Below are 24,684 nucleotides of genomic sequence, written 5' to 3'. Positions count from 1 at the left end.
ATTTTAAAATGGTTGACTGTTGACTACATAAGTCAATAAGAGTATATATTGCTATCATTTTAAACACCTAAGCCTTGTCATGTCACAGCTTGTTTCTAATGCATTTTTGCTGCTGCTATTTAAAAACCCCATTATGATATTGCTTTACTCAGCCTTCAGATATACTGATGTGTGTTTATTCTCTGAGATGAAGTCATTAAAAACAAAGCATGCTTCAGCATTACCAGCTCATCATGTTGGTTTTAGAGTCCAACAGTCGCCCACATCTATCAGCTGTGTTATTTTTTTTCTGAGTCATCTTCAGTTCTTCTCTGCTGTTTATACAAATCTTGCTTTTCTTTTTCTGTAGATATTGACATGAAGAAAGACATTGAGAGTCTAATAGCAGAAGAACGAGCTGATATCATCTTGAAATATGCTACGGTGAGTTTGTGCTTCCACCACACAGAACAGTCTTAGGGGTTTGGATTTGCTCCAGATGGCTCAAGTCAGTTTTACTGAAAAAAAAAGATATAATTTGTTTTACATTTCCTCCCCATATATTTACTTCTGCTATGGGTTCCAGATACTGTTACAACACTGTTTTACTATGTAGCATTTCATTGCTTTAACCGTGTGTCTGCATTATCTGCATTATGTGTCTTATTTATGTGTAGGAGGAAGAGTTCACACATGGTTGATTTTGGGCTTAACAAAACCAACAGAAACACACAAAAGGACAAAAGCGTGTATTAAAATCTGTGTTTGTGTTTGCTTTGTGTGCAGTTGTATTTCTGCATGTGTGGCGGACAATAAGTGTGTATGTGTGTAGGTGGATGTGAGTATGCTGGCAAAGTGCATTAATAACACATGGTGTAATAATATGTTTGTGCCTGTGGTGTGACTGGAGAATGACGACCACAGATACTGAATGTGCATGAAAAACAAAGCTAAATGGACATGACGGATTATTTCCTTTCTTCTTGGTTAGTTTTGCACCAGTGGTTCTTGAACAGATTGAAAAGAAAGACATCCCCTGTATACATCCAGTAGAAGCTAAGCCCTATATTGTTTTCAGATTAGAGATGCACCAGTGTGACTTTCAGTGTCCCAGTACTGATCCAAATACCTTGGCTTTGGGAATTTAATAAGCCTGAGCAAGAGACTATAAATCATTGTTTTACCCAGAAAGCAACATCAGTCTGTCCAGAGCAGTAATAAATATGACTCTTGACCATGGACTTTATATAAAAGATTGCCATAGCCACCTTGATGTTACCTGCTGATTCGCTGATCTTTGAGTTTAGCTTTTTGGCTGTCGCCATCTTGTTTTTTCCGAGCCAGAATAATGTATTTGGAGGAAAGAGTGCTACATTATTAGCTTGTTAATAAAATATTCCAGTTTAAAATGCTGACTGCAGAGGCACATGTTAGTGGTACTCCTCAGCTGTCTATCAGCAAAAAATAATAATAAATAAATAAAATAATTAATTAAATCTGCCACTTCTTCAGCTCATGATTATTTTCTTTGTTCCATGATTTTTTTGACCTGAGAGTATAATTTAAACAAACAAGTTAAATATTCTGATTGCATAGTTTTAGTGGGATTGTGTCTTAGACCTAAGAGGGTTTTTTAAAAAGCCATGATGAGTGAGAAAGCTTCTTCAAGCCATGTAACATAGAAAAGGAGCTTGATTATAAACTGGTCAGAGGTGTAAATGTGCTGATGCAGAGTTGAGCTGGGGCCGGGTGGGGTTGGTGACAGCCAGAGGTTAAATTTAGCTCAGCAGCTTGGAGTGAAAGGGTGGCAATGGAGGGGTTTGTGCTCTCTACCCATAGCAACATCTGTGACAAACTGTGCAGCAATTGAGTTGACACTGACCTGCAGGGACTGGCTGAACTCCCAGTTACTGTGATTTTTGTATGGGTTGTATGAGTTCCAGCCACATTTAGAGCACAGTGTCGAGAAGAGAAGCAGAGCTGGGAGAAGGCTGACCACACATCATAGATATTCATTCCCAGGAAGACCCTCAGTAAAAACCTATCAAAGACCCATGCAGGTTTATGTTCTTTATGTTTCCAGAGACCCCAGCCTTGCCTTGCTTCACCTGGCACATGTTGCCTTCTGGCTCCCTCTAATGTTTTTTTCATATCACAGCATTTTCTGCACAATATGTATGGCTTCAAAACCCCTGGCACTCTTATTTAGTTAGCTATGATGATAATGTGGCTTGCAGTAGGTTGATGCTTTTAAGCGCGTCAAACAGTGTTTATCTATTAAACCTGGCTGCATCAGTATGTGGAAAAGGCTCCTCTTAAACATTTTTTGTTTTTGTTTTCATTAAGAGGCAGCTTTTTGTTCTGCTGAGGAGAAACATCAGTGAGCAAAGTGTTTTTGCCCAGCCTTCAGGTGAAAGCTCAGGTGAAAGTTTGCTAAATGTGACCAACTGGAGAATCTTTGATTTACTCTAAGAGAGAAAACTATAGTGTATATGGTTATGTTGATTCACACCTGATGTAAGTACAGGATCCAGAAGGCTGTTCCAAATATTTTTTTCTTAGAATTAATGGCAGGTGAGATGGATGGATGGATGGATGGATGGATGGATGGATGGATGGATGGATGGATGGATGGATGGATGGATGGATGGATCTTGGTATTTCCATTGCCTTCAAGGTAACAGGATACAGGAATAGGATCCTCTTAGTGTCAGACCTATCCTTCCAAGCCAAAAGGGTGACACAAGCACCCTCCAAGGCTCCTGGGTGTGTCCAACAGATAACTGGTTCTGCTGGAGGTCTTTCCCTAATGCTTGTGTCAGGGTGTGTTTTATTTGTGAAGGAAGACACCTGAAACACTTTAATTAAAAAACTAAGACATTTAATATATAATAAAATCAGAAGAATTATGTGCACACGGGCCATTTGGTTCAGGAAGTGACAGGCCGCCTCAGCAGCTGCCTGTGGCTCCCCTCCCCAGAAGAGCGCAGCTCTAAGCTAAACATAACAATTTTATACTACAAGCACTATCTACAAGCACTATCAATTCAAAAACAGATGGAGAGAGAGAGCCATGGTTTAGACTTGGACTTCTCAGATTGGTTTGTCCAGTGGTTGGTTCCAGCATCATGGCACAAGCTTCTCCAATCAGCAATAAAAGCTTCCATAAAAGAAACACACTCCTTCCTCCCTCACATGTCCCTAATCATGACATGGCAGTTTTTTTTTTATTATAATGAGTCTTCGTTGATCTACACACACCCTTCCCTCCTTACACACGGATGTACATGTTTTGGTAAAACCGTTAAGGATAAGATAAACATATTCTTCTCTGCATAAATAAGATAAACATATTGCCCAAACGGCCTGAAGTTAGTCTGGTACTATCTATCTGTCGCTCACTGTCTAATGTAAATGGTAAATGGACTAGTTCTTATGTAGCGCTTTTCTACTCTGAGCACTCAAAGTGCTTATACAACACGTTTACATTTACCCACTGTAAATGTAAACAGTGGGTAACTTGAACCCCAAGTTGCGTCGGAGAGCAACTTGGGGTTCAGTATCTTGCCCAAGGACACTTTGGCATGCAGCCCAGAGCAGCCAGGAATCGAACCGCCAACCTTCCAATCAATCCAGTCTTTAAGTGATGACGTAGAATTCCATTTCCAGGTCCAAACTCTCCTGTGTTCAATACTCAGCAATGCTGTGTCACTCGTTGTTTTGACTGATCCGAATGTAATAATGAACAGTGACTGGGCTGCCATTGCTGTCCATTTATGGGCATCTGGACCCAGAAGTGACGTCGGACTTAAAGACCGGATAGGTGACCTGCTCTACCTCCTGAGCTACAGCCACCAATAATTGTCTATTATTTGCTTCAGCCACTACTTATTAATTTACTGAAGTTTACTTTTAAACATTTGTCATTTTATTCATTGGGTAAAAAATAAAATCCCAACACTTGCTTATAGGGGATCAATGTATAATTGGGATTCTCTCACAGTTAGTTCTTTATCTTAGAAGATAATCATGAGAGCTGTTGTGATCTATGGTTATACATAGTTGTGGTCAAAAGTTTAATCATCATGGGCATTAATGTCATGGTAATTTCAGGCTTTTAATTATTTCTTTGAGCTGTTTCTTTTTCCAGGATGGAATGATTGTACAGCATACATCTTGAACCTTTGACCCTGTGTGGATTAGAGAAAATCCAAAAATAAATTCAAAAGTGTGCACCCAATTCTTGTTTTATTAAAGTCACCTCCACTAATATTTGGTTAAATGTCCCTTAGCAAGTTGCACTTCATCCAGATGTTTTAGGTAGCCATCAACAAGCCTCTGGCATAATTCTGGCTGGATCTTCTGAGCTCATCAAACTTCAAAGTTTGTTGCAGTATAGGCCCTGTGTCATTAAAGTATTATGTAGTTGACTCACAGTATAGTAATTTCTTCAGTTTCTTTTTGAGCTGCTTTTATCTTTGGAGATGTTAAATTGGATCTTTTTCTCAACCTTTAGTATCAAAAGTTAAACAAAGTGAATCTGAAGTTGCAGTTCTTTACAGCTTCTACGTGGAATTCAAAATTATACCTCTTTTTGATGCCTTACTTTGAAAAATATGATCTAAAATTTCCATAAAACTCTTTTCAAAAGATGCCAAAGCTCCAAAATGATGCCTTAAACATAATCAGTACCATAAATATAAAATCAAATTAGCAAAACGTTAGGCTTGTATTGACCTTGGAAGTAGTGACATAATGAACAGTTCTTATTCTGTTATATAATCACATTTTTAATGACACTATAAGCTAGGCTTTACCACATGACTTTTGTAAATAACTGCAGCCACTGAGTAAGGTCAGCTTCCTGTTCTTCAGCACCCATAACTCACAATATCTGTGCCATTCAGAACGTATCAAAGAACACAAGGTACAGTAGCTGGGGTGGGTCGAATGGGGTGAGTGCTGGCACTCATCAGTGTTGTGAAATAAGGCAGCTGTGGACACTGATGATCTTGTGTTTTGATGCACTCCATCAAATCTTCTTGTCTCATACAACTGATATGTGAGTCATTCATTTAGTGGATTAGATTCAGTTGTAGTGAATCAGCACAGCAAATTTAAATGAATGCACTTCATGTAGAACCATCTCTCCTGGCTCTAATGTCTTTCCGTAACACTGTGTGTGTCTCCAAACGCCCTCAGTGAGAAAGTATTTTTAGTCCTCTCACTCGGGTGATGCTGACATCACATGCAGTGCCTTCAGGGCTCAGAGAGCCGACTCAACCGTGGTGAGCTGTGCACTTTCTGTGGGTTTGCTCAGAGCAGGAGGCTGATTGGCTGCTTTCCAGACAGGCAGCCAACCACGGCCGAGCGGAGTGAGAAGCCTCTCGGGTTGGCTGCCTGAGGATTAGTTCCCTCTGTGTTATGTCAACACTAGGATCAGATTGTTGCTTAAATGGATTTTCCATGATAAAAACATTACTTCTAAACTTTGTGCTGATTTAGGGAGATTCTAAACGCATGTTTAGGTACAGCTGCACTGCGGAGTGTGACTTGCTGGTTGTTTACTTGATTAGGGGAATGATTTAGAGCTTTGTGTGTGAAGCTTTTTGTGCAAAGCCGTACTGTATTTTTATTAATTCCGTTGGTGTGTGCCCTATGAAACGGAGGAGAGATTTTTGCTGCAACATTCCCCATATGCAGAATTCATAGCAAAGGGAAAACATCAGAGTAGGTTCAAACTACAGCAGTGTTTACTATGAGACTTACATTTTTTGGCTTTGGGCTGTGGTGTACAGCCTTAATAAATAAATAATTTAATAGATATGCTTTAAAAAAGTCCAAGGTAGCTAGTGATATATACACTGGCAAAAGGAGCACCAGTGCACACTGTTAGTGGAGAGGATATATATAAATGTGGCTTCAGGCAATAGGTGGGCCCTAATGATAGCATGTTTGGTGCTTAAGCATTGCTTCTAAGGGACAGTACACAACCTTAATTCAGAACACTACCTCTATAAAAGTCTGTGTATGGACTTAACCACTTAACCATCACCCATTCATTTCTGGACATCTGGACTCTGCATATTTTAAAGTTTTAAAGGAATTCAGACATAATACAGTTATGAAACTGAAAACTATCCATCAAGGCCAAAACCATTTTTGTACTACGCTGTGTCCATGCTTTTTTCTGTTTTTGGCACTTCTGTGCTGGTTTCATTTATCACGCCCAGCGTTTACTGCTCATTCTATAACAAGAGTAATAATAATATTAGCGTTAAAGAGAAATTACATTTGGCCTGTTCACTGTGTGGAAAAACAATTGATTCTGTCCTTGGCCCACTGAAACATAACTGATAGTGAAGTTGGCTGAGGGTTATTGTCTGACTAACAGAAACGGCAAAAATCCTGAAGATGTTAAAATGGTTACAAACACAATGTGTCTGTGTATGGACCCAGAGAGCAGACACATCTGGGCCTAATCTGGGCTACTTTTGGCACTTTGGTACTTTTGGCACAACACTGGCAAATGTTGTGCAGGTCAGGGATGGCCCAAAAGCCATGAGCCAGGCTTTATGTGGGTTATGGAAAGTGTTATATGGGCCAGATGTGGGCCAAATGTCACAAAACACTTCATAACTGACTCATATAAGGTGTACCTATGCCATCAAAATTTGTTAAAGCCCATTTTAGGGTCTTTGTAATTTCTCCTTCAGGGTAGGTACTCTTCAGCACAACAAGGACCTTTTGGTGATGTAAGTGACTGTGTATATCAACTGGTCTAGACTGTGAGCTTGTGAGTTCATGCCTGTTTCTGTTACCAGGGCAGGCAGGGTGGGGTGGAGATCTACCCCTGGGAGGATGCTGACTACAGCATCTACAAAGTCATCGACCGCTTCGGCTTCATGCAGTAAGTCTGTCTTCAAAGTATATTCATGCCAGTTGGTGGCACTTTGCACTTTGTAAATTAGTACCTCATGGTTTGCTTCTCGTAATTCTTCCAGTGAAGATGAGCTGCCGGCACCAACTGCACACGAAGAGAAGGTAAAGAGGGAAATATCACATTTCTTTCAGAGCAGGTGGCTACAGCACTCTTATTTTTGTTCACCCGCTTCTTTTACTTTCATAGCTGAAGCAGCAGGAAATTGAGAGAGCAGAGAAATGGCTGAAGATGGTGAAGAAGTGGGATAAATACAAGAACAGTGACAGGGTGAGTAACAGCTCACACATGGAGCATATGGAAACTGAAAACAGATTTAAAATGACTTAATTGTTGGACACTTCAGACAATTGCTGAGAAACATGTAAAATTGCAGCTGTTTTTTCTGATGTCACTGAGCCTTGTAAGACAGAATGAATCACAGCAAGTGTCAGCGTTGAGTCCTGAACATTTTACTGAAGTGAGATACTTAATTCCCACATGCTCACTCATTATGAATAATTCAGAATCAAAGCTTTTTATCAGAATATAAGTCAGACTAGGAGAGGAAGAACTTCTACACACATGAAACTGTTCAAAACTCAAAGAGAAATCATGCTGAAAGCTATACTGATATGGGCCGGGTAATGTAAATGGTAAATGGACTAGTTCTTATATAGCGCTTTTCTACTCAATCAGAGCACTCAAAGCGCTTATACAACCTGTTTGCATTCACCCATGCACTCCCATTCATACAAGCACTTCCATCATTAATTAAGCTAAGTGCTTTTTTAATTAACTAGCATTCACACTCCGACAGAACGGTCGGAGAGCAACTTAGGGTTAAGTATCTTGCCCAAGGATACATTGGCATGTAGCCTGGAGTAGCCAGGATTCGAACCGCTGACCTTCCGATCAGTAGGTGACCTGCTTTACCTACTGAGCTACAGCCACCCTTAATGTGTTAGGAATAAAAGGATGCTACATCATTTGATGGAAATGAAAATGATCAACCTACAGAGGGCTGAATTCAAGGACACCCCGAAAATCAAAGTGAAAAAATTATGCAGCAGGCTAGTCCATTTAGCTGAAATTACATTGCAACAACTCAAAATAGTACTCAGTAGTTTGTGTGGCCCTCACATGCTTCTATGCATGCCTGACAACATTGGAGCAACCTCCTAATGATTTGATGAATAGTGTCCTGGGGGATCTCCTGGAACTCTCCAGCCTCTAGGAACTGCCTGAATACTCTTGCCACAGGAGGTCGGGCATTGTCCTGCACCAGGAGGAACCCAGGACCCACTGCACCAACGTAGGGTCTGACAATCTGTCCAAGGATTTCATCCTGATATCTAACGGCAGTCAAGGTGCCTGTACCTGTAGAGGTCTGCGTCTCTCCATGAATATGCCCTCCCCAGAACATCACTGACCCACCACCAAACATCATGCTGGACAATGTTACAGGCAGCATAACGTTTTCCACGTCTTCTCCAGACCCTTTCAGGTTTGTCACATGTTCTCAGAGTGAACCTGAGAGCAGATTCAGACACAGTGCACCAGTGGTGGACCTGCAATTTCTGCTATTCTATGGCAAATACCAATCGGGCATCATGGTGCCAGGCAGTGAGCACAGGTCTCACTAGAGGACATTAGGCCTTCAGACCTTTGTCATAAAGTCTGTTTCTGAGAGTTTGGTCAGAGACATTCACACCAATGGCCTCCTTGAGGTCATTTTGTAGCTCTGGCAGTGCTCATCCTGTTCCTCCTTGCAACAAGGAGCAGATAGGGATCCTGCTGATGGGTTAGGGACCTTCTATGGCCCTGTCCAGCTCTCCTAACTGCCTGTCTTCTGGAATCTCCTCTATGCTCGTTAGACTGTGCTGGGAGACACAGCAAACCTTCTGGCAATGACACGTATTGGTGTGCCATCCTGGAGGAGTTGGACTACCTGTGCAACCTCTAAAAGGGTCCAGGTATCACCTCATGCTACCAGTAATGACACTGATCCTAGCAAGTGCAAAAGTAGTGGGTCAGAAAAGATGAGGAGTGAAAAATGTGAGTGGCCTCCACCTGTAAATCCAATCCTGTCTTTTTTTTAACTCTTTTTTTCATATTCTAATTAAAAATTGTGCTCAATCTAAGAATTTGAGCCCCTGGTTAGCCTAACTTAGGCTAACAGTCTCTTCTAAAGTCATCAATGGACTTTCTAGTTGTAATTCTAGGTGTGAGGTGTAACTGTAAACACTTGTGTGATAAAGGAGACACACCAAAAAAAATAATAAATAATACCATATATACTTTGTAAAAATATAATATACAGCCTCTTCAGTAAGCTCTTTTTCCTGCGGATGGCTCCAATGGACTAAAGCTGGTGACAGTAGTCTATGTTCTGCTCAGCAGCTTTGGCCTCTGTGGGTTCTGGTTCTAACAGCCAGCAGTTCACAGCAGATCACTAGAGCAGAACAAGAACTTCTGTCACCACCTGGGACTAGACAGTCTAGGACAGCAAGACTAAAGACCCAAGAAAACTCTGACATCAAGGATATATCTACAGGCTGCTGAAGGAGAGAAGGTTGCAGTTTCTTTCAAACAAATTGGAGAGCAACATTCTCACATGTCAGGATCTGTTGCTAATGTCTTGGTGCAAGATACCACAGCACACCTTCAGGGGTCTCGTGGAGGTTGACAGGTCAGAGCTATTTGGGCAACACAATATTAGGCAGGTGGTCATAATGTTTTGCCTGATTTGTGGAAGTCACATAATCTGTTTTGTAAGTTCCAGCAGATTTATTTTTGTGTACAGGCTATGATCAGCGAAGGAATGCTGCTACTCCGACATTCACTGCTCTATGTGGATTCAGACAGTTGAATTTGACAAGATGTAAATACACAAGCTGTATGGCGGATTTCCAGCCCCTAGACAGTAATGAAGCTATTATAATAAGTGGATAATGCTAATAATCAGCATCATCATTATCATCAACTTAAATATAAATTGATGTCTGCCACCCTTTTATGTAAGTTTGCATGCACATCACACCCTGCTCTGTACCACTACAGCAAAGAGCATTACTGCAAACTATACTGCAGGACTGCAAGATTTAAATTTCTAGTTTATAAACTACTATGCCACATTAATTTTTCTCCTCTTCTATAGCGCTAACTCAATGCAAAAGTCCTGCAACCACAACTTTACATCTGCACCATGAACGCATCACAGGAATGAGAGGAAAAGGGAAATGTGTTGAAGGCGTAAGCTGTCGGATGTCATTATTTTTCTCTCAGTCACTGGAAGCAATGCCAGAATGCAGCACATGAAAATTTAATTCAGTAGTACCATTTATTAACCTGCCTATCAGATTTAATTGTTCATTAACTGAAGGTGTGAGAAGATCTTTCTGGATCGTTCTGGCCCCCCTGGTTGGGTCAGTTTTCTTATTGCTGTGTGGCGCCACCAAGGTCTGCAGTTACTTTGAGAAGTTCTAAACCCATTTAATCCCCACAGGTTAACAGAAACTCCATATGTGACAGGGAGAAACTTATAGACCTGCTCTGTGTGCTCAGGGAACATGTTTCCAATGTGAAAAACTTGCTTTTTTCCTGCAAACGGTGTTGTAGGCAATCAGTAGGTGGTTTAACTTTCCAGTGACTCACTCTTTAGAGCTTCAGCTTTCCAAACCTTGTGGTGTTTATGATTCCCTCTGCTCTCTGCTGTCAGATGGTAAAACGAGTGTACAAGGGTATTCCCCTGCAGCTCAGGGGCCGGGCTTGGGCACTGATGCTGGATGTGGACAGGACCAAGAAGGAGAACGAGGGCAAATATGAGGTATTCTTTCATGTCTGAAATCAGTGTGTTTTCTTTGAAAATGTTGTCCAAGCATTAAGAAAAGTGAGAGAAAAACATATTCCCAGCAGGAAGAGTTCAGATGAAAGTGATGACACTAGATCCTGACCAGTTTTCTGCAGAAACAATAAAGTAATTAATTTAAAAAAAAGATTTCTACGTGAACTATTTCAGGACATCTGCGGCAAAAGTTACAGAGTAAAGTTTTAATATCATCATTATAGGCCATAACTGTGCAGTGAGGGATCACGTTTCACTTTTATATTCAGCAAACTATTCATATAAATCTGTGGTTGCTTTTTAGTTTAGTTTGTTTGTTTGTTTGGGGGGGGGCTTGGGAAAACATTGTGTAAGTCATTTTTTGATGTTTTATATTTAATTTACAGTATAACAGTGGTTAGTTGTGAGTATGCTGCTTAAAAAGAAACTGTGGGAAAAGACGAGCAAAGAAGAAAAAATTACAAGCAATTTATCTATTTTCCACTGCTAATGACAATCACACAGCTTTGGACTTACTAGAATGTCTGTGTGCTATTTCACATGTAGCTTATTTGTCCACACCTACAATAGGGATCGGCCATTGTTTCTAGTCTTTCTAGCTAGGCTAATGCTCAACTCAACACAAGCCAGCAGAATGCTAAGTGTGGCCAATGTTGTTCAATTTCATATTCACACATTCAAGGACAGGCTCAACAAAACTTTTAGCTTTGAACATTAGGACTGACTTTTAATAAAATGCAGTATGTGGAATAAGATACAAAGTGGCTAACCTAGTAATAAGTGTACTTGGATTTCTGTGTGTGATTAGCCTTATTCACCTGGAAGATAAAATGCTATGTACGGTGGGTGGGTGGGGGCACATCCCAGCTGTCATAGGGCGAGAGGCAGGGTACACCCTAGGCAGGTCAACCATTCACACCCACATTCACACCTATGGGCCATTTACATGCAGAGATTAGTAATAGCTAATGATTAAATGCAGAGTGGTGTATAAACAGAGTAAAAAGTACCCCCCAGCAGTCTAGGCCTTTAGCAGCATAACTAAGGGATGGTTCAGGGTCACCTGATCCAGCCCTAACTATAACTATAAATTTGTAATAGTGCATAAAAGTCAGCAATGCTTGGCTGACTCAATAACTGCAGCATCGTCCCAAACCTCCTCTGGCAGAAACATCAGCACTGTGCACCCTTCTATAGGAATGACATGTAGGTGGCCCAATAACGTTATCGATATATTATATGACAAAATATTTTAAATATTTTTGGTATTATCAATATATATTCTTTTACACACTAGGCTTGAAGATGTGTTATTTCAGGAAACTTATGGCATGCATTAACAGTCAGCATAATCAACATTACATTTCTTCTGGTTTATTGAATTTACTCTATAAACTGCTTTCTGGGAATCTTGCCTTGGTTTGGTTTGTATCTGCACTCCAATGACATTACTGCTTAATTCAGTCACACATGCCTTCTAACAGTCCTTAAACTTTCCTCTGTTTTTTAATTCAGAAAATGAAGGCGCAGGCCAGACTGTGCTCATCTGAGATCAAACAGATCGACCTGGACATCAACAGGACTTTTCGAAACCATATCATGTTTATGGATCGCTTTGGAGTCAAGTAAGTTTCAGTGTTGAGTCAGATTTCTGACAGGGTGAACAGCTCTGACTTACTGTTCTGAAAGGATAGTTATAACTGTTACAGAGATATATTTTCAAAGTATTGAATAGATAAGTGGATGTTCACACCTTTTTAGAGTACACAATGCATTGTAACATAAAAGAACTACACATTCTCAAAGCATAAAGCTGTGTTAGCATCTCCTTAGGTTTCGGTGCTAATTACAGGACATTATTTAAAAAACATCAGGCCTAGTGGAAGCCCTGGTGTAACATGAAATATAAGAGTCCTCTCTGTTTCTCAAGAACCACCAGAGGCACAATTTTTAGGCCTTTAAAGGTTCATTAAGTCTTGTAGCTTCAGAATGAGTTAGTAGAAAAAGAGTAAACAAAACAGAACAGAATAGAATTACACAATTTTTGATACCCAATTTGATACCTAAACGAAACAACTTTCCTGTGTACGTAAACATAGACACATCTTAAAATCTTGTTTTAATCACTGTTGTGGTGGTGGCATACTCTTTATTTAAAATGTTAACATTATATTTTGTTGTCAACAGGATGCACACTGGTTTTAGGATGGCTGCTAAGTAGCCCATTAATGTTAAAAGATACAAAGTTAGTTACATGATGTTAGCTTAAGCAGTTATATAACATTAGCTACTGTATTTATTTTAGCGTATGGAACATAACTGATTTCACAGTTGCAATGCCACAAGTCTCAAAGAAAATGGTAACATGCAGGTCAGGATGGCATGAAGAGGATAGTGCTTAATATGTTGCTGGATGGGCAGCACGGTGGCGTAGTGGTTAGCACTGCTGCCTCACAGTTAGAATAACATGGGTTCATGTCCTGGGTTCGATTCCACCTTGGCCCAGGCCTCTCCCTCTCTCTGTGTGGAGTTTGCATGTTCTCCCCGGGCTTGCGTGGGTTTCCTCCGGGTACTCCGGTTTCCTCCCACATTCCAAAGACATGCACTTACTGGGGTTAGGTTAATTGGCTACACTAAATTGCCCATAGGTGTGAATGACAGCGTGAATGTGTGTGTGAAAGGTTGTTTGTCTCTGTGTTGGCCCTGCAACAGGCTGGCGACCTGTTCAGGGTGTACCCTGCCTCTCGCCCTATGACAGCTGGGATAGGCTCCAGCCCCCCCGCGACCCTGAACAGGATGAGCGGAAGCGAATGGATGGATGGATGGATGGATGTTGCTGGATGTTGAATTGAAACTCTGGATGCTGGTCTTCAAAATGATAAAATATGGTAATAGGATGCAACATTAGCCTATAAGATACCTTTAAGATGTTTAGAACTTACAGAATCTTTACTGTGATATTAGAATTGTTTTTAATAAACTAAACTAAAACAGGCAGGTGCCTGTATTAGGATATTGGATGTTAGCTATAGATCTAGTTTATGAATGGAATTTTCTTACTTCTGGAAGGAACCAGAAGTTGCTTGGGTGTCCACTTACTTTTGGCCATGTTGTGCATATTGTCATTTGGGATGTTTAGGATTTTCCAAGTTGTTACTATCACCATATTGGTTTTTTTTTTTTGTTTTTTTTTAAAAAAAGAAGGAATAAGTGGGAAAAAATGAGTAGCTCTAGGAGAGAGGTTGATTTTACGACCTTAGGGTGAACTTGGACTGAGCGTGTGAGAGAGGTGGGCAGGCCGAGTTCTGGGTTTGTGTGGAACCTGATCCTGTAACACAGTGATGTCACTGTTTGATTAACAGACCACAGGCCTGTTCAACAGCAGCAGTGGAAAGTGTAGGGCAGAAAAACGTTTCAATATTTAACAGGCATTCAGCAGCACTACAAAAAGGACATTTTTTTTTTAGAGAGAATAAGAGCAGATGTGGTGCTGTAGAGCCTTGTTCTGTATTATTTGTGTGTGGTCTGCTTTTCCTTTATGAGTTCTGTTTTCTCAGTTTTCTCTACAATCCATTTTTTTTTCATTTTGTGTCCAATACACTGTGTGCTTTTGAGTTTACTACAAACAGTATCAGGATTCATAAAACCGAATGTGATTACCTCTCGTAATTCTTCCCACCCCTCTTTTTTTCCCCCATTTCCTTTCTTTCTCTCTCCCTTCCTTGTTTCCTTTCCTTATTTCTTCTCCTCTCCTGTTCTCTTCTTTTTCTTTATTTTATTGACTCCTCTCCTCCATACAGGCAGCAGGCTCTATTCCACGTCCTCTCTGCGTATTCAGTCTACAACACTGTAAGTAGCTGTTTTCCTTAGATTACATGAAACATGAATCTTAACTCAACTGATCTGATAAAAATCTACATTCACTCCTAAATTTTCGTTTCCTGAGCAGAGACTTCATTTTCCACTTGTGGTTTATTGTGCACTTCCACAACACTGCTTGGTTTTTACATGATATTCATTCAGTGCTTTCAGAGTGGACAGTCACAGCTGGCTCATACAGCACTGATGTTCTGCTTCCATTATTTGCAGAAACAGGGCTTAGGGTTTAGGGCTTATTGCCTGTCTAATATTAAATTAAGGATCAAAACAACTGCTACGCTCATAGTAGCTCATAGCTCACTGTTTTGGATTTGTAACCAAAGGTTAATGATTTTTTAATGATCTTGTGTTAACTAAGTATGAGTTACAGGCACCACAACTATAGAAAGCCCATGATTGTTTTTCTATTTGCACTTTTACCTGCAGGAGGTGAGCTACTGCCAGGGCATGAGTCAGATTGCTGCCCTGCTGCTCATGTACATGAATGAGGAGGATGCTTTCTGGGCCCTGTCACAGCTGCTCACCAACCAGAAACATGCCATGCATGGTAAGATATCACAGAGGAGTCATCTGAACATCAGCAGCAAAACTGCTCGCTGCATGTTTTCGAGACAAACTGCAGCTAAAGAGGAAATAAATGATGGCATTAAGTTCCTCAAGCTTCACCAACCGTGCAGATGCTACTCTTTGGGTCTGCAGGGTGGAGGAGCTGATTATAGCTGGTGCTGCTTGTGAAACTTGTGGTGGGATTATAAGTTCCTCTCATCTCTCTTCCCCCCTTTTAAGGCTTTTTTGTTCCAGGCTTCCCAAAACTTCAGAGATTCCAGGCACATCATGATCAGATTATTACCAAACTCATCCCCAAGCTGAAGAAGCATCTGGTGAGATCAGTTACACAGGTTTTTTTTTTTAAAGAAAATGAAATGTGATGCTGACTAATTCTGTCTCTCTCTGTCTCTAGGACAAGGAGCAGATGTCTGCAGGCATTTACAGCACTAAATGGTTCCTCCAGTGTTTTATTGACAGGGTGAGGAGCCTCTTTAGTTGATGTGTTACTTTTTCATCGACTTCCCATCTCTCGTTCTGTATTTCACCTTCAGTTAATGACACCACATTTAAAGTAAGAGTTAGGGAGAATCCAGGAAGAGCTTGTTGGGACTCATTTTACTTAATTATCTCATTATTTGGGGGTAAAGGCTTTTATCTTAGAATTTACTCTTGGTCCAAGATTATTTCTTTCTGTCTGTTAAAATTTGATTAAAGTATAATTTACTGTATTTTCTCAGCACGTGAAAAGGTTCCTTTTCCCTCATTTCCTCTCCTTGTTTTGTCTTGTTTGTCACATCCTTGTTTCCTCTCCATGTATCTTCTCTCTTTTTCTTGTGGGATTTCATCCAGTTTAGCTGAAAATAAAATTTTGGTCAACTGAAACTGTAACTTCTTTATAAAATGAATCAGCTACCAAAAAAAACAAAACAAAACACAAAATCAGTTTTTTTATCTTCAGATTAACTAAATCAGCCAAAACACACACAGTCAACCTGCTGTCTTATTCTCCTAAATGAATAAAAAACAGTGCTTGCAGCATATTAAAGAATTTGAACTTTTTTACTGAAATAGTCAAAGGGACCTGCTTATTTCTAGCCCCAAATTTTTTATTGTTGGATTCTACAAAAGTAGTCTGGCCTGATCCAAAATTTAAAATCACTTATTTGCCTGATCCTGGCTGTGATGCAGACCCTCAGTTCATCCTCTGTCTGAAATATGATGGTTCAGCTCCTCTGCCTTTAAAGTCACCCTCCCACACTTTCTTCTGACTGACTGCACCTCACAAACAGAAGGCTTGAAGGTGACTCAGACTTCTTTGCTCAGACCCAGAGCTACAAGCCAAGAGTAGAAAAAAACTAAAGCTGAAAATTTAGAACTGAGCTTTTGGCTCACAGGTATTACTTGTTCATACGGCAAAAAAAATGCTTTTATTTTGGCATTCCCGATAGATGTACCAGAGACACTACAAAATATGAACATAGCTTCTGGGTCTCAAAAGTGAAGCCAGCTTGAATTCTGTTTAATGGCTACCGAGGGCTGAACCCCTCGATCCTGGGCTCTGTGACACCTTCCTAATGAGTTTATGGGCTTAATCACTCATTGGTTATATTGAATAAAGGTTTTTTTGGTAAATTTTAGTTACTGTAAGAGTCAAAAAGAGGATTATCCAAACTACTGGAGGATGACCCAAATTGTCAGTCACAAGTCAAGAGCCAATGCGCATGCATGTGGTTTCACAGTCTGATCCACCTCTTGCTGAACGTTGAAAATATTCAATGAGTGCCACATTTATTCATGCCTTCATATATTTAAACAGTTTACTGTATCTACCTCACATTGACATCCAGTTTAAAATCAGGGTTTAAAAACCAGTTTACATCACATGCATGTCTTCAGACAAGTTATTCAAGCTAATAAGCTTAATTAACAAGGTGTGTTTTTCTAAGTCATTAGATAGACTTCATAGACTTAAATATTCATTGATTATTAATAATAATGAATAAAAACATGAATATTTATTGTATTCCCAATTTTTTATACTGATTTTTTTTCATTAGGTATTTAAAAAAAAATCATCACATAAACTGGAGAACATTAGCAACAGAAATGCAGAAATTTTGGATAACAAAAAAACTAATTTCAGGATATTACAGGACACACACATGCTCACACACATAATTTCAGTTCCAGATTGCACATATCCAGCTCATTAAAATGTGAATTTCTGAATACTGAAGTCCAATTTAAGTTTCTAATTTGTGTGGAAAATAATGGAAAACTATCTAACAGTTAGCATTGGCAGAGGTTTAAATTTTAGCAAGAGATCTGATCTCTGTAAAAGACAAACTAAAAAAACACATCCCCAAGAATCACTTTTTACAGAGATGATTTCAGCAGAACAGATCTCGCTGATATATGAGCTCGGGTACATCGCATTAGAGGACAGCATTAAGACCTGTCAGCCTAAACTGTTATTACCCTTCTCCTTGCATGCCCACAATCCAGCGGTAATGGTCTGGCAAGGTTTGGCCGTTGTCAGCACTTCTCCATCCCACTGAGTCGCTGGGCTCAGAGGGGCCTCGGGCCTCTGAGGTCTGGGAAGGAACCAAACAAACTTCCTGACTCCAGCTAGCAAGAGAACAGCACACATGTGAACCCACTGGCATAAACAAATCCAGCTAACTGTCAGTGACTCACTAACTTTCTTTGTTTGTGATCCGGCAGACACCGTTCACCCTGACCCTTCGCCTGTGGGACATTTACATCCTGGAGGGAGAGCGGCTCCTCACTGCCATGTCTTACACCATCCTCAAGATACACAAGAGTAAGGAGATGATGACTGGGTCACTACAAAAACATAATTCACTTTCTTCTCAGCTTGCTCACTGAAGGTTCTACACATTAATAACACATTAACCTCTTAATAACCTACTGAAATCAAGCAATTTTGAAGGCTTCTAGTTTTTGTTATTTTCTAAAGTCTGCAAAAGTGAAATTGTGGGAAAGGCCACACCTGCAGTTCAACCACTACTTCTTGCTGTCTAGTCTCAAGTTATTTTTTTTATGACTTTTCAAACTGATACCGACTTATGTGGTTATATTCTTGTGTGATTCTGGGTTTCTCTGTGCATGTGGGTGTCTACATGTGTAGCTTTTGCAAAAATGTCTTGGTGGCACAATCAAACTGAAAACACCCAATCTTTTTTTAACATTTACTATTCTGACTTTTTTGCACTAAAGATGCATTAAGTAACTTTTGTTCATGTATTAAGTTCTTTTTGTTGTCAGTGTCTGAACAAATTTCAATAAGACCCCATGGAGTGATTTCTGTTTGAAGCACTTGGGATGAATTTTCTGCAAAAATGATGCAAAAAAAAAAAAAAAAGAAGTTCCCAAGTTCCTTGCCCCTCTTCCACTCATCAGTAAGACAGCAGCTTAAAAATGGAGTCCAGTAATCATTAACATCAACAAACTTCCAGCTCCCAGCACAAGCTCCACATAAAAGATAAAAGCTATACTGCTTTAGCTTCAGATAAGATTTGGTTAATTTGGCAGTCCGTTGCCTAGCCTGCAGAGGTCTGTGCATCCCTCCATGGATATGCCTCCCCAGACCCTCACTGACCCACCACCCAACCGGTCATGCTGAACAATGTTACAGGCAGCATAACTTTGTCCACTGCTTCTCTAGACACTTTCACATCTATCACTCGGGGTGAACCTGCTCTCATCTGTGAAAAGCACAGGACACCAGTGGTGGACCTGCCAATTCTGGTATTCTTTGGTAAATGCCAATCAGACTCCACGGTGCCGCACAGTGAGCACAGAGGATGTTGGGCCCTCAGGCCTCCCTCCTGGAGTCTGTTTCTGATTGTTTGGTCAGAGACATTCACACTAGTGGCTGCTGAAGGTCATTTTGTAGCTCTGGCCGTGCTCATCCTATTCCTTGTCCTGGGTTAAGGACCATCTACACCCTTGTCCAGCTCTCCTAGAGTAACTGCCTGTTTCCCTGAATCTCCTCTATGCTCTCGAGATTGTGCTGGGAGACACAGCAAACCTTCTGGCAATGGGACATATTGATGTGCCATCCTGGAGGAGTTGTTTGTGCAAACTCTGTAGGGTCCAGATATCACCTCATGCTACTAGTAGTGACACTGGCCATGGCCAAAAGAGTCAGAAAAGATGAGCAGGGAAAACTGTGAGTGGCCTCCACCTGTAAAACCATTCCTGTTTTGGGGGTTGTCTCATTGTTGCCCCTCTAGTGCACCTGTTAATTTCATTAACAGCAAAGCAGCTGAAAGTGATTAACAACCCCCTCTGCTACCGAACTGACCTGATCAACATCCCAGAAGTTTCACTGACTTGATGCTAAACTCTGATTAGGACGTGTTCCTTTATTTTAGCAGTGCATAAAAATAAACCAAAAATGAAATCATCTAAATGATGTGTGTATTTTAGGGCTGCATACTGTGTAATATACAAGTGGATACCGATCAGTTTTTAAAATAGGATATTAAAAGAAAATGTTTTTCCACTTATAAACACTAGTGTCTTTGTGTGTCAAATGTCATCTGAATACAAAGTGTTGTCATGAGATTCTGTATCCAGCTGTAGTCCAAGGCAGTTTGTTCAAACAGCTCTCTGTAAAATGTGACAGGAAACAGCCTGACTGCACACCAGAGACTGTTTCTGTGAGCTTAACTTGTAGTCTGTGTGTGTGTTGATGAGCAGAGCGTCTCTTGAAGATGTCCCTGGAGGAACTGAGAGAGTTCTTGCAGGAGCGCATCGCTCAGACTTTCTTCTACAGCGACGATATGATCATTGAGCAGCTTCAGGCCTCCATGGCTGAGCTGCGAAAGATGAAGCTGGATCTCCCTCCTCCAGGTATGCAGCTGTATCTTAGGAATTAGGCTCTTCAGTGTTGAGATTGTCCTTTTCAGTGTGACCGATGCCTTAATGTGCACTTAAGGGAAAAAACTGTTTGAGCAACTTTTTTTATGGTTTGTTTTTTAGGGAAGCCTGAGGAGCTGCCTTGTAAGCCGCTAGGCCAGGAGCTACCCGTGCTGCTGAATCCAGTCCAACCCTCTGGAGGGAAGCAATCTTCAGCTAGCGGGTTCCCCAAAGCCAGCCTGTGCCTCCGTGTTATCTCCCACCAGCCAGACTCCATATCTCCAGACCAGAGCCCCTCCAAGGACCTTGTGAATCTTGAAGCTGTGGAAAAAGAGGAGACGCCGTTGCCTTCCCCAGATCCTATCATCATCCACAGTCAAGCCTCACTCACCCCTGACAGCTCCCCACTAACAGGGCCTCCACCTTACCAGCCCCCAGGGAGCCAAGCGGTAGTTGCGGATCATCCGTCACCACTGTCAGACCAGACGAGGGATGGAATGCAACCTGACCCAGATGTCACGGCAGGACTTCCATCACCTTCAGAAATAACCAGTGCACCACCCTCAGCCTCTACAGATGACCCTTCTGCAGCCGCTTGCTTGGCTTTCAGTACTGATCAGTTCTCCTGCACGGTCCCGCGGACTCTTTCAGCGCCCGTGACCCAGGCAGCCTCGCTGGCTTTGGGCCTGGCCCAGTCTGAGAGCCTGCCTGCAGCAAAGAGGGTCCAGTTGCTGGAGCGGGCCTCAGCTCTGACCACAAACAGGGACACGAACCAGGACCTGAGTGCAGAATCAGAGCAAACATGGGCTGCCGATATTTCATAAGAAGAACGGCAAAGTATAGATCACTAATTTATTCATAATGCTCTTACATGTAAAACGATCAAGTTTGTGTTTTGGTCAAGAATTAGTTTGATTTATCAGTCAGATTTATAGTGTTAAGCAATGATCTGCTTTCAGTTTCAAGATCAGTATTGGTTAAAAGTTATTGTCAATTTTAAAACTAACTTTCTGAAGCGTTTTGAAGTGGCTAAAAGAAGCCGTTTCCTCCTTTAGTCATTCCACTCCATTTTCATGTTAGGTGATGTTGTGTTACATTTTTACCCTGAAATGTTACGCTGTAATACAAATACAGCATCAATGAGGTCCTCAGAGACAATATATAGATGTAATAAAAGGCAGGTGGATTTGTTTGGTTCTGAAACACTGATCAGGAAGACAGCACCTATGTGTATCATCACAAGGGTCTCATTTTGACCCTGACATATGACCATTTAAAGTTTACCCAGAATGCCCATTTTGAAATTTCTTCTATGTTGTATCAGAAAACAGGTAAAGCACCAGGCTACCAGTGCTTGTTTCTGTTACTCTGTATCACGATGAATTGGTACAGTTTTGTTAGTGCTGAACAAAAAAGCGATTTTGGTTGCTGAAGTACCTGTAAACTGCTTATAAAAATGTTTTTGAGCCAATGAGGTTAGCTCCTGTACTTCTAAGGGCTTAAAAATGCAGAAAAACGACAAATGAAAAAGCACCAGATTTAAACCCACCTCCATTTACTTTGAAGGCCTGTAACTCTGAAAAATATCAGCAGATCCTTGGGGGGTGGGGGGGTGGATCAGTTTGTTTCTTCTCTCCACTGGAGCAGAAGTGGACACCAACCTTCCCACTTTAATGAAGCATAAAAAGGTAGTTCAGTACCAGCTAAAATCCCTGACCTGTGGAAAACCTCTTTACCCTCCACCACAGCTCTACCTTGATGGTCCCGTAGATTACTATGTATAATCTTTAGGCACAGAGCATTTTTTGATATTTCTCAGAGTCACACAGCCTGATTAATTAAAACTGCTCATCTGCTTTAATCACACGATATTCTTGAGTTTTCAATGTCTGAATTAGCTGGAAAGTCAAAGGACTCAGTCTTCAGCATCATCCTTTAAGACACAGGAAACCTTTTTGTACTTTTGTAAAATTTTGTCTGCTTAGTCTAAGCCTTTGTAAAGTGTTTGCTAGCAGAGTTACCGGTTTATTTTTTTGTAATAACGTCTCAATGCCTTATTTGAATTGGCCTCAGCTCTCCACTGGACCTTGTTGAACCTGACTCTGTATCAGGAAACAGAAGCAACTTTCCGGTGTTGGACTGATCGTACGAACCTCTGATGTGGTGAGCTGGCTCACTGTTATGACTGTACACACTGAAACCTATTGAGCTCATTTCAAAGAAGTGCTTTTTTTTCTAGCTCTGTAATTTATTGTTCGTATTGTCTTAGAAAAGGCATTTTGTGTGTTTCTTCCTTGAAGCGTGAAAAGTTTTTTTTTTTTTTAGTTTTTCCCATCTTGCTTAAAGGGAACTGAATGTGTATGTATCAGATGATTTGAACATGTGTTTAATATTGTACAGTGCTGTAGAACCAGTAGGTAGACAGCTGGGACTACTTTGTCCATCTGAAGGTAGAAAATATTCTGTGCTTAGAAATAATGAAATGCTGCCATCTTATGGTTAGTTTAGATTAAGAGTGTCTCGAGTTATAGACTAGCGAGGAGAGTAGAAATGTTCTAGAATTTTTTTCCAAATAAATCTAACCAGATCTTACAATTGAATGCCATTGTTTTGAATGATTTAAATATGTTTTATGTTTTTTTGACTACGTTTACACATTAAAAGCACCAAATAATGCAGGGTTTGACCTAAAGTCCCAACAAATTTCCTGGTTGGTGTTTTTACAGGAGATCCAGTTTTGAAACCTCAAAAAATCAAACTTTAATCTTGATTTTCTGTCTTTCACCCCAAAAAACGTTTCTTTTAACTGTTTATTCACAAATACACTCCACACACTGTCTATATACAATACTTTATTGATATACCACAACTGATCTATAGATACTTGGATATACCACGATCAGGATAGATTTCTTTTAACTGGCTTTACAATACCTCAAATGGAGATTTTGACATAATAATTGCATAATTATGCTAAAAGATCCAGCAGGAACGTCATGGGTACTAATTTATTATATTGTAACAGACTGAGTTATAAGTTCTTGATGTGTTAACGTTATAGTGTTCAGAATTCCTATTTAGTTAAGGCAGAGGCACTCTTACACTGCAGCAATAGGATTAACTGAGTGTCCTTAAATGTGTAATGACTTAGAGGCTGCAAAGCTTGTCAATCATTCTAGTTACCTATAATAGAGAGTCTACAAGAGAACATGTTAGAGAATTGGTCTGGGTGTATAGTCCCCAGAGGAAGAAGGGTAGGTGCCCCAAACTGGACAGTGATTGGATTGGGCCCTGTAAGATTCTGGAGCGCTTAGGGGAGGTGGTGTACAGGGTCCAATTACCCCCAAGGGGACGGAAGGTTGCCCTACACCGTGACAGACTGGCTCCCAATCAGGGCACAGCTACTTTCCTGGGGCAACTTAGTGGATCACAGGCAGACCCGGAGTCTACAGGTCCTCCCACCAACAATGTGGCCTCGCCTGATTCCCCTGTTTCAAACCCACATTCCGTGAGCCCTGTGTCTCCTGGGCCAGTGGCCCCCTCTGATGCAGCCCTGTTGCCTCGTTGCCTGGGCCCTTCTCCATCCCTGCCTGCTCCTTCCTCTGGATGCTCTCGCCCTAGGAGACTTCACAGGCTGCCTGGTCATCTGAGAGACTTTATCTGCCCCTCGTGGGCGAGGGACTTTGAGGGGCCGGGGTAGTGTAACAGACTGAGTTATAAGTTCTTGATGTGTTAACGTTATAGTGTTCAGAATTCCTATTTAGTTAAGGCAGAGGCACTCTTACACTGCAGCAATAGGATTAACTGAGTGTCCTTAAATGTGTAATGACTTAGAGGCTGCAAAGCTTGTCAATCATTCTAGTTACCTATAATAGAGAGTCTACAAGAGAACATGCTGGTGATTGGCTGAGTGCATGGGGGGTGGGAGTGTGGGCTGGGGCCCGCGTGCGAGAGAGAGAGAGAGACGGCTGATGAGCATTGCAGTAGTTCCTAGGAACAGTTCTGTTGTTTTGGCGTTGGCTACGGCCTACAGTAGCCTGTGTTTGGTTCCAAATAAACAGCAAGTAAACTGGCACAAGCTTCGCTGTGGTCTGTTTGAGGGACGCTACAATATTTTGAAAAACAGATGACTTGAGATTTTTCAATTGATTGGTTAAATCTTGCCCAGTCTTCAACTGTCAACCTGTTCAAAAATATCATTAATAATTATTTTAAGTAATATAGGACTGCACACGCTACCTTGTCGAGTACCATTATCAACTATATGCCAACTTGAATAGTGTGCACCTACCTTTGCTTCTGTCGTCCTACCAGACTGGAAGTCTAATAACCAGTTGTACAGTTTGCCATCTACTCCTAGTTCGAAAAGGAGAGCGCATTAAGAGAAACTGAACACGTTTTATTGATAAGAAATAGAATTAGATGTTTGGCGATTAGACTCCGATGGCCCATCGAAGCAGAATGGAATCCCAGTAGAGACAGGACACACAAACACAAACTTTGTCTTAATATATAATATAATATAATTTTGATATTTCATAGGGCTTTACATAACTACGGCATATAAAAAAAATGATAACATTGTTTTTTGGTCCGTTGAACAGTAATCAGCAGCGAAAGAGGC

The 24,684-nt window shown here is 40.9% G+C and overlaps 1 protein-coding gene across 1 annotated transcript in view; it reads left to right on the top strand.

Moving 5' to 3' along the window:
• LOC115776732 (USP6 N-terminal-like protein) overlaps positions 1–22,652 on the top strand; it is a 32,144-nt gene extending 9,492 nt beyond the window's left edge. Inside the window, exons 2-14 of the mRNA XM_030724492.1 lie at positions 350–423; positions 6,804–6,889; positions 6,984–7,023; positions 7,109–7,189; positions 10,620–10,727; positions 12,261–12,370; positions 14,546–14,594; positions 15,051–15,171; positions 15,411–15,505; positions 15,586–15,651; positions 17,898–17,997; positions 19,902–20,054; positions 20,184–22,652. Of these exons, the coding sequence (XP_030580352.1) occupies positions 358–423; positions 6,804–6,889; positions 6,984–7,023; positions 7,109–7,189; positions 10,620–10,727; positions 12,261–12,370; positions 14,546–14,594; positions 15,051–15,171; positions 15,411–15,505; positions 15,586–15,651; positions 17,898–17,997; positions 19,902–20,054; positions 20,184–20,884 (1,776 nt within the window). The 5' untranslated portion in view covers positions 350–357 and the 3' untranslated portion in view covers positions 20,885–22,652. The remainder of the gene's footprint in view (positions 1–349; positions 424–6,803; positions 6,890–6,983; positions 7,024–7,108; positions 7,190–10,619; positions 10,728–12,260; positions 12,371–14,545; positions 14,595–15,050; positions 15,172–15,410; positions 15,506–15,585; positions 15,652–17,897; positions 17,998–19,901; positions 20,055–20,183) is intronic.
• The last annotated feature ends 2,032 nt before the right edge of the window (positions 22,653–24,684 follow it).

The sequence above is a fragment of the Archocentrus centrarchus genome, unplaced genomic scaffold, assembly GCF_007364275.1.
Source record: "Archocentrus centrarchus isolate MPI-CPG fArcCen1 unplaced genomic scaffold, fArcCen1 scaffold_37_ctg1, whole genome shotgun sequence".
In the NCBI taxonomy this organism is placed as follows: domain Eukaryota; kingdom Metazoa; phylum Chordata; class Actinopteri; order Cichliformes; family Cichlidae; genus Archocentrus; species Archocentrus centrarchus.
Note: the sequence above shows the minus strand (reverse complement) of the source record. Positions and strands in the feature narration are given on the sequence as shown.